The following is a 9404-nucleotide window of genomic DNA, read 5'->3' on the forward strand; positions in this document are numbered from 1 at the left end:
GCTAAGCACTGGACTGCCAACTGGAAGGTCAGCGATTCAAACCCACCAGTCACTCCTGAGAAACCCTACAGAAGGTTGCTATGAGTTGGAACTGACACAAGGGCATTTAGAACAAGAAGTGCTTCGCCGAAGGCTGCTGTCCTTAGTTCTAATGAGCTCCGTTAGTACTGAGCAGGGGGCCACCCACTACAGCCCTCCCCCCACAGCACTGGGCCTCCGGAAGGGTTTCCCCAGCTGAGCCCAGACCCCTCACTTAACGTATGGGAAGGCTGTGTTGTGTTTGCTCACACACTTCCACTCCAGCCAGCTTCATCCAATTCAGTTAATCCCGACTTGGGTCCTAATACTGTGCTGCAGGCAGGCTCCCTGGAGACACGTTAGGAAAAGAGAAGACACTGAGTGTATCCAGAACTCTCAGTGCACAAGGGTTCCGAAAGCAGGATGAGCTTGAGCGGGGCACAGGGCCTCTGCCTCAGTTTCCTAGTCTCCTCAAGGACTAAATCTATTTGAGTGCTTTAAAACTTGTCTGAAAAGGCAGTTTGGGGACCAGTGGTTGGCATTTGAGGTCCTAGTGTCTCTGGGTTTCTGGATGTTGGACCACGGGGGGGGCTCTGCCTGAGCACAAAACGCTATCCTCTGGACATCCTGGTGTTCCCTTCCACCCACAGCTCCCGGGTGCGGCAACACACGGCCACCGAGACCCAGCGGTACACAGCAGAGCTGAGGGAGCTCAGTCCTGCCAGTGGGTGGGCACCCCTTAACCTGGTAGACACCAGCAGCAGGCCACATGCCAGTCACTTAGCCCCCTAGGGTCTGGGCCTTATTCTCTAGACCCTTTCCCAGGACCCTTCATACCACAGCCCCCACTCTCGCAAACCACAAAGACTCAGAAAGGCCCAAGCCCCAAAGCACTTCCTATGGGAGACTCACCCCAGCTACCGGTGGCCCCTCCTGATCCCAGCGCCCCCCTAACCACTGGAGACTGACTGTTCTTGGGTGGAGCTGGTACTGTGGTAGCCCATGGCTGGAGTAATGGAGCTGGGTCAGGAGATTCTGACTCTCCGGCCAGGATCCCAGGCTGAGAGATAGGTAGAGTTGGGGGGTGTAGATGCAGATGGCAGGGTCCAGATGGGGAGAAGACTGTCCTTCTCCATTCGCCCCAGGAAGATGGTATATATGTGCCCAGCTCAGGGAAGAGGGACCCTGAGGGGGAACTGCAACAGGCCCCACACACACAGCACTTTTATGGGAACTGCAACCCCTGTGAACCCTACCCCCAAGGAGCGTGTCTTGAAGGAACCCCATCTTTCCTGGCCTGGGCATCCATAGCAGACTGAGGAAATGGCCCCAGCCCTGAAAGGCTGTGTTCCTCCTGGCCAATGCCACACGTTTCTGTTCCCCAGCCTTCGTGGTGAATCACCCTTTAGAACAGAGTAGAATTTCTCCTTAAGGTTTCCAAAGCTGTGATTCTTTACAAGAACAGAAAACAGCCTCCTCTTTCTCCACAGAGGGACTGGTGGGTTTGAACCCCCATCCTTGTGGTTAGTAACCCAACACCTAACCCACAGCCCACCAAGCTCCCGTGGGCCCCCGCCCCCCATCCTGCAGTGTGAAACCAGTTGTGGCTGAGTATTTTCTGTCTCTTATCCTAGATGGAGGTGTATCTGAAGCTAGGGGAACACGGGTCCCTCAAGGCTGAGGGGGGGACACAGATGCTCCCTGAGCACAGTGACAGGAGACCAGCCGCAAGACTCCCCCTATAAGGGGGAGAGATGGGGAGGGGCCCATGTCAGGGAGGAACGAACCCCTCCAGGACCCCAGAGCCTTTCACTGGACTCCATTCAGAATGGCTGAACCCTGGATCACAAAATCAGGTCCCAGAAGGAAAGGTACCTGCCCACTGGTCACCATCACTGCAATGTCCACCCTGCAGCACCCCAGGCTGGAGGAGTGCACAAGGTCATGTGGGCCAGCCCCTGGTTCAGGAGAGAGAGTCACAATCATTCTCCAACAAGGAGCTGGGACTAGGGGCTGCCTAGCAATAAAGCATTCTCCACACCATCTGGAAGGTGGGCCCTGGGTTTGGTGTTCGGGTACCCACATAAGGCTGCTCCAGGCACCCCCCAGAACTAGACAGGACACTCTGAGTTAGTGAAATTAGTGGCTGGTAGAAAAGACAGTAGAGCACTGGGGGGCTGGGGATAGAGGAGGCTGGGGGTGAGACACGGGGGACCACAAGACATGGAGAGGTTAGATACCGGAGATGCTGGGAGTCACAGGAGGTGAGGACACATGAGAGCGGGGACACGGGAGAAGCAGACATGGAGGAAGGGGACATGAGAAGGAGGGGACATCGGGTAAGGGCACAGAGGAGGTGGGGACATGGGGGCAGAGACATGGGGAGTCTGGGACACAGGGGGCAAAAGTGGGTGGGGGACAGGGAATATGGGAATAGGGGGGAGGTAGGTCCAACGCATCAAGAGGGGAACTGCCCCAGCGTAGGACAGGGAACCTGTGCCTCCCAGGTCCTCTCCAGATCCTGGCTGTGCCCAGGCCTCCCTGCAGAGCATCTCTCTGGGATCCTGAAGAAGCCAAGGCAATATAGTATAGCAGCTTTATTGACCAAACTTAGCAGCAAGAACACAGCAAAGATGGGGCCTGTACACCCAACAGAGCCCAGTCAGGTGGCCCCAGGGCCCTTCTCCCCATCCTTGGAGCCCAGTCTCCTCCCTACCTCACTCCTCCAGAGTGAGGGGAGCAGGGGCTGGGAAGGCTGGTGGCAGCAGGAGGCGAGGCGTGCAGGGCAGTGGGGGCGGCAGGCTCACCACACGGAACACTTGTGGGCAGGGTTCATGGGCGAGTCCTTGGGGCAGTGGAAAACCCGGCCAAACTCCTCGAACTGGGATACACTGCCCAGGACCCTGGGGGAGCGAGGGAAGGCCTAGCAGCCAAGCAGTCCTCTGTCCCTTCCCCTCCCCAGCTGCTCCCACCCCAGAGCAGAAAAGGGGTGGCACCAGGCAGGCAGGCGACTGGCAAGGAGCCAGAGAGAGGGCATACCTGTAGTGCTCAGGCGCATGCTTGTCTGTCAGCACCTGCAGGTAGATGGACTGCGACCTGCGCTTGATACACCAGTTCTGGGCCCAGGAGAGGAGAGAATGAGGCCCCACCCCCTCAGAGTCCTCTCACCACCCCACAGGCTAGGCCCAAACACCCCCATCAGAAACCGTGGGACCATCAACTTAGAAGGGACAACTGACAGGAAACAGGCTGACCCTGTACCTGGATGCTGTGCCCTCCCGCCTCCTCTGGGGTCCCCTGCCCAGCCCCCAGCCCCAGCCTGGGCCCACCTGGGCGAAGGCAATGAAGAAGAGCTGATTGTGCGTGTACTTGAGTCGGTGTAAGGGGTGCTCCGGGCCATGCTCCCGTACCCACTTCTGGTAGGCCTGGAGGTACAGAGAGCCAGGCGCCTGTGAGATGACCAGACTCACCCTGCCCTGGGCACTGCCCCCTTCTCCTCGATGCTGGTCATGGACTGCGAGCAAGAGCCTTGCCCAGCCCACCCAGGTGTGTGAAGCCCACTCAGGGTCACCGCCTCTTCCCACAAAGAAGGGCCTGTAAGTCTGTCCAGCACAGGCCGACCTGGCCTCTGGATACAGAGCTCCTAGAAGGGGAGAGGGGTGGCTGCTCACAGCCTTCCCCAGGTGGCAATCCAGGATGAGGACGGAGCAGAGGAACTCACATAGTAGGCGAGCTTGAGGCCACCCATGTCTGCGATGTTCTCACCCAGCGTATGCTTCCCGTTCACCTGCCAAACCAAGAGAGCCTGGGGCTGTGTGGTACAGCCCACACTGGTGCTCGTCCACCTTCCCCAGGTGCACGGTGTGAGTGTACACGGAAGGTGTGTGGACCCACGTCAGTGTGTCTGCAGGGGCCTGGCACAGGCTCTGTTTGCGCGTTCATGCATGCCAGTGGTGGGAATGTTCCCGAGGGGCGAGGGGCTAACCCGCTGGTTGTAGACGGTGAAGTTGTCATAGAGACGGACGATGCACTCAGCCTTGCGCAGGAAGCGGCTATAGGAGGCCTCCGTCCACCAATGCAACAGGTTTCCCGAACGGTCGTACTGGCCCCCTGTGGACAGAGGGCTGGGTGGGCTGGGCACTGCGTCCTCCCCCCACTCACCCACCAGCCTGTACCCTCAATCAGCACACCCCACGCCCCCCAAGGCCCCAGGGTCCTCACCCCAGTCATCGTAGCCATGGGTCAGCTCATGCCCGATGATCGTGCCAATGCCCCCATAGTTCAGAGACCTGGGCCCAGGCCACAGCATCAGAATCAGTTCCTGATGTCTTGAGAGCCCCCAACTGCTGCCCAGGTTTCAGGAGTGCCCCCGCTCCCATTCCCATGGACTGGAAGGTGGCCAAGGAAGGCCACATGGCCCTGGGCCCCTCACACTTCAGCTTTCTCAGGGGCCACTGCCCAGCTGCATTCTAAGTAGTACCACCTCATGGAGCTGGGGGGTGTGGGGGACAGGGCTGGGAAGAGACAGAAGCACCCACACGAGGGCTGGCCTCCTTCCTCACCGCTAGGCTCGCTCATTTATGTAACACCTAAACGAGCCACAGGTAAGGTAGATGAGGATAACAGGACTGGATGTTGAAGGAAAACCAAAATAGACGTTTTTCATAGTAACAGGGTGATGTGGGGCTCTGGGCACCTGGGTCAGCACTGTCATGATTCCTAAGCCCCCTAGCCAGGTTCAGGGCAGTCTGGGCAGCACCACCCACCTCAGCCCCGCCAGGCGCTGTCCTTCACCCCCAAACTCACTGTGGGAAGTCGGGGTCATAAAGCGTGGGCTGCAGAATGCCAGCGGGAAACACTGTAGGGGGCGTGGCCACAATCAGACCTGCTCCTGCTGATGCCCCGACCAGTGTCAGGCCCCGCCCCTGTCCAAACCTGCCCCTTACCCATCTGGTTCTTGTTGGGTAGGTAATAGGCATTGAGTGCCTGCGGGGGGAGCAGCCACCTGTGGAGGGAGGATAGGTCAGCTGGGGGGGCCACATCCCCGCCTCTACTGCCCCGCACACCCACCCCTTCACCAATATCTAGTAGCTTCCTCCTCCCTGGGTCCCATGGACAGACATCTACTGGATGTCTCCCACGCAGGAGACCCAGCCAAGTATCCTGCTCTGTGCCCCCTCCCCCCCCACCCACACACACACACTATTCTCCTGTCCTTGGTAAAGAGTCTCATCCCCAGGGTGCTGCCTGCACCAGCTGGGCACCCACGTGGACTTGTCCACTTCCTGCCGGATCTTCTTGACAGAAAGCCGGATACTGAAGCGAATGCTGTTCAAGATGTTCTTGAAGTAGGTCTTCTCGTGGACCTCAAACTGCAAGGGACAGGCAGTGCTCAGGGGGATCAGCCAGGGCCAGGCTCGTTCCCTGAGTCTGGAGCTGGACTGCCCTGGGGGTCTCCACAAGGGACGGACAGACTAGGTGGGTTGGACAGGGGAAATAGGCCTACCTCGTACTCCTTGTCCACGGCCTCAGGTTTCAGCAGGAAGTCTGGGTAACCAATCATCACCATCATATACTGGAGCTGCGGGCCAGAGACGGGCATGCAACTGGAGGTTTAAGAGTCAGGTGGACCAACAGGTAGCTGATGTCAGCTCCACCCATGAGACAAGCATCCTCATCTCTTTTTTTCTGTTCTTTGCTCCCCGGACCTGGCACACAGCCGGTGCCCAATGAATAACCCTCTCACCTTGGCCCGAGCAGCCGCCTTGGTCTCAGCGTCCATCCAGTCCAGCTCCTCCAGGCGCTGGCCCAGGATGTACTTGATGTCTTCCACCAGCTGCTGTACCTGCAGGTCAGGGGTTAGGGTCATCCTAGGAACCATAGCTCTAGGTCCCGAGTAGCTGGCTTGGGACACCCCTAACCATTCAGCAACACTTTGTGAGCCCTATGCTTTGGCACTGGACACCAAAAGGAAACTTTGGAGGTGGGGGGGTCCAAGCCCTGCACACCCCCATAACTGACTCCCAATCTGAAAGGAGAGAGATGGCCCAGTAATGATCACATACAATCCTAAGGCTCCGCCTATTGAGAAGAGTGGGCAAGAGCTCAGCATGCAGGGTCTCTTGTGGCTGACCAGCCAGCAGGCTTCGTAGGGCAAGAGGCCTGGGACCTCAGAACAGCTGAACCAGATACCCTGGCTGCAGGGGCATTGTTGACTCTGGGTTCCCCACCCCACCCCAACACCTAGGGGCAGCCTGACCTTGGCCTTGCTGGCAGCTGAGAAGTGCTCATGGACAAAGAGGGCACCAAGCGCCATGCCAAAGTGCCGGTTGGCCTGGCCCAGGCAGACGCGGGCCAGTTCCTGTGGCTTGTCACTGCCCTCCATCTCTCTCGCCAGCTCGTGCAGCGCCTCTCGGAATGGTGGGGACAGGTGCTCACTGAGCACCACCACCACCCGCCACACCAGGTAGTTGTGTAGGATCCTGGGGCAGGGGAGGCAGCCAGGAGTCCAGACAGGCCCAGGGGCACTGGGCCCACCCGACGGCACCACCTGCCCCCTCCACCAGAGGTTGTGCCCAGCATCCAAGAGCACCCACATAAAGGGCCCGGGAGGCACTGCAAGGATGAAAGGCTGAGTCGGGACTAGACCAGGCGCAAGGGTCCACATGCAGCCGGGCACACTCCCACCGCCAAGCAGAGCCCCCAGAGCTGGTGGGTCAGAGCTTGGGTGGAGCAGGGGTGACTGTGACTTAGGACTCAGAGTGAGGCTCAAGGGCCTCTGTTCTTCCCAAAATGGACTGAGACTCCCTGAGGTGGCCCTGAAAGGCCAGCAGTAAGCATATTCCATGTCTGATATCCACTTAGACTCCCAGTCCTGCCCAGGGTCCTAGAATACTAGGGCTCCTCATAGGCTTCCAGAGCGTGCCTACAAACAGACGGATCGGGATCCAGGTAGGCCCAGGTGGGCAGCCACCTTACCTTCGGGGTGTGGATCGGATGAGCTGGGACACCTGCTGCATGTAGTCCGTGGCCAGCAGCACCACCTCCTCCTCCTCCGAGAAGTCCTCCTGGAAGATCTGGTCCAGCAGCCACTTCCACCGCAGCTGTGGGTTGTCATGGGTGGGGACACTGACATGGGTGGATGGGTCTGGGGTGGGGGTGACCCTGGGTCCCAGGACCCGCACCCATCCCCTGCCCTAGCACCCCCCAGCCACGGCTGCACTCACATGGGGTGTGATCTCCTGCAGCTGGCCCAGAGTCACCTTGTTGTACATGGAACTGACATCTCGCCTAAGGTCATCATACTCCGACACGGTGATCTGAGGGTGGAGATCCACATGGACCCCAGTCCCTCCGGGGGCTCGGGGCCCCTAGCCTACCTGGCCCGCCTGCTCACGTTGGCCAGCTGTTGTTCCAGCTGCAGGATTTCCTGCGCCTTCTGCTCCACCGCCTCGGCGCCCAGTAGCCCCAGGAGGCGCTCCATGAACACCCGGTAAGCAGCCAGGATCTGCAAAAGCAATGGGGGCTCGTCACCGGTGGGTGCAGGGCCAAGGCCTCCCTGCAACCCAGCCCATTCTCAGGTACCTTCTCACTCTCCTCATCCTGGGCTAAGTAGAGGGTCCTCTCCGGTAGGGTGAGACCGTCCTGATCGATCTGGGGAGGAAGACAGGCCCAGAGGTCACCATGTCAGGTCCCCGCACCCCAGTGCACTACTCCTCACTCAAAAGCGCCAGCAGAAAACATGCCAGGCATTCTCTGTCACAATACCACGAGTACAAAGAAACTGGCCCCTACCCCAACCAGACAGCCATGGCAGCCCCACCCCCACCTCGGCCCCCTGGCGCCCTGCCCTCCCAATTCCTTCCCGGCCTGTGAGGGGCGCTCACGCGGCCGCACTGACAGCGGAGCCCTGGACATGCCTGGGCATTCCTCCGCCCTCTGCGTGTCCCCGCTGCGCCTATCCGCCCTCGGAGCCCCTTCCCTCTGCGCTCCCCACCGCCTGAGGACTGGAAATTGCGGCCCCCGCGGCTCGGCTAAACACCACAATTACGCCGGGAAATGACTAGCACCGTCCTCGCGCGCTCAGCCCGCGCCGGCCGCTGCGGCCGGTCTCCCGCTACACTCACACGGATGACGTAGCGCGAGGAGTTCCTGTCGTCCAGGCTGACGGTGAGCGAGAAGAGCGCGGCGGCGCTGTACACGCCCTGCGCCTTGTACAGCAGCCGGTTGAGGTCCCAGGGCGCCGCGGGCCCCGAGCGCTCAGCCCCACTGCCCAGGTCCCAGCCGCCACAGTCTTCGATGACCTCGAGCATAGGCCGCGGGCCCAGTCGCTCAATCTCGCGCATGTCCAGGCACGAGCGGAAGAAGGCGCGCACCTTGCGCTGGGCCGCGCCGCCCGGGCCGCCCCCAGGCCGCGCTAGCAGGCGACGCAGCCGCTCCTCGTTCTGCTCGCCGATGGCCGCGATGGTGCCGTAGGTGAGCTTGTCGTCGGGGATGGCGTGGCGTCGCAGCCAGCCGCCGCACGCGAAAGAGTAGAAATCCTGGCACGGGTCGATGCTGGCGTCCAGGTTGGCAGCCAGAAAGCGTGCGGCGCGCGCGAAGGCCTTGCGCTCTGGGCATCCCTCGGGGCACGCGCCGCCGCCCGCAGCTCCCGGACCCAGGTACTTGAGGACCAGCATGGCGGCCAGGATGGCGCAGAGGCCAGCGGCGAACACCAGCCCCGACAGCAGGCACACCTCACGCCGGTTCCAGCGTGGTAGCCCAGCCCGGACTCCAGAGGCACTGCGCCCCGCGCCTAGCGGGAAACCCGGGGGCAGCGAGGTCCCCCGCGCGCCCCCCGCGCCGCACCGGCTCACGTACTTGACCTCCTGGAACTCGTCGTAGTGCGCCGTCATTGAGTACGGAGCCTCCATGATGCTACCGCAGTTACCACCGCGGGGGCCCCAGCCCCGGACGCCCGCGGGCGGCTATAGGACGCGTTGGACTGCCAGCTCCCTCGTGGGCCTCCGCATGGCCCCCGGGCCGTCCCTGTGAGAAGGGGGGCTCAGGCTCAGAGAGCCGAAGGGACCCACATCACGGCGAGGAGAGCGCAGGCCTAGGTCCGGAGCCTGGGGGCCACCCTCCCTCCCCAACCGGGGGCCTGGGGCCTGGCCTCCCTCGGCCACTCCGGAAATGAAGAAAGGAGAAGGTGAAGAGTGACCACCGCCTTCCGAATGCAAAGCCCTCGTTCATTAACATCCTCCCCCACCCCACCTAGCACACACTAGGTGCCCACTGGGTGGAGAGGCACCGATATATAAAACAGGAGGGCATGGGCCTGCCACGTATTAGACCATCAATGAAAGACACCCCGCTGCAGCCAAGGCCAGGTGGGGTAGAGCAGGAGA

The 9404-nt window shown here is 60.9% G+C and overlaps 1 protein-coding gene across 2 annotated transcripts; it reads right to left on the reverse strand.

Moving 5' to 3' along the window:
• Nucleotides 1-2780: 2780 nt before the first annotated feature.
• ECEL1 (endothelin converting enzyme-like 1) lies at nt 2781-9042 on the reverse strand. 2 transcript variants are annotated; one of them, XM_006866747.1, is made up of 17 exons: nt 8145-9042; nt 7603-7671; nt 7415-7525; nt 7245-7337; nt 6997-7121; nt 6278-6500; nt 5765-5863; nt 5525-5599; nt 5287-5390; nt 4965-5023; nt 4825-4876; nt 4240-4307; nt 4004-4128; nt 3740-3805; nt 3348-3443; nt 3058-3134; nt 2781-2921 (listed from the first exon to the last, which is right to left on the reverse strand). In XM_006866747.1, the coding sequence occupies exons 1-17, from the start codon at nt 8928-8930 to the stop codon at nt 2822-2824; spliced, it is 2328 nt and encodes a 775-aa protein (XP_006866809.1). In that variant the 5' UTR covers nt 8931-9042; the 3' UTR covers nt 2781-2821. The 2 variants fall into 2 exon arrangements, with proteins under 2 accessions (XP_006866809.1, XP_006866810.1); XM_006866748.1 differs by having other exon boundaries at nt 2822-2921; nt 5293-5390; nt 8145-8930.
• Between the last annotated feature and the right edge of the window lie 362 nt (nt 9043-9404).

The sequence above is a fragment of the Chrysochloris asiatica genome, unplaced genomic scaffold (genome assembly GCF_000296735.1).
Source record: "Chrysochloris asiatica unplaced genomic scaffold, ChrAsi1.0 scaffold00096, whole genome shotgun sequence".
In the NCBI taxonomy this organism is placed as follows: domain Eukaryota; kingdom Metazoa; phylum Chordata; class Mammalia; order Afrosoricida; family Chrysochloridae; genus Chrysochloris; species Chrysochloris asiatica.

What these genes read in the sequence shown, in the direction of transcription:
- ECEL1 (XM_006866747.1), bottom strand. Translation starts at nt 8,930, where the DNA reads ATGGAGGCTCCGTACTCAATGACGGCGCACTACGACGAGTTCCAGGAG. An exon ending in CCTCGCGCTACGTCATCCGT is followed by an intron (nt 7,672 to 8,144) that starts GTGAGTGTAGCG and finishes CTTCCTCCCCAG; the next exon opens with ATCGATCAGGACGGTCTCAC. An exon ending in TGCAGGAGATCACACCCCAT is followed by an intron (nt 7,122 to 7,244) that starts GTGAGTGCAGCC and finishes GACAACCCACAG; the next exon opens with CTGCGGTGGAAGTGGCTGCT.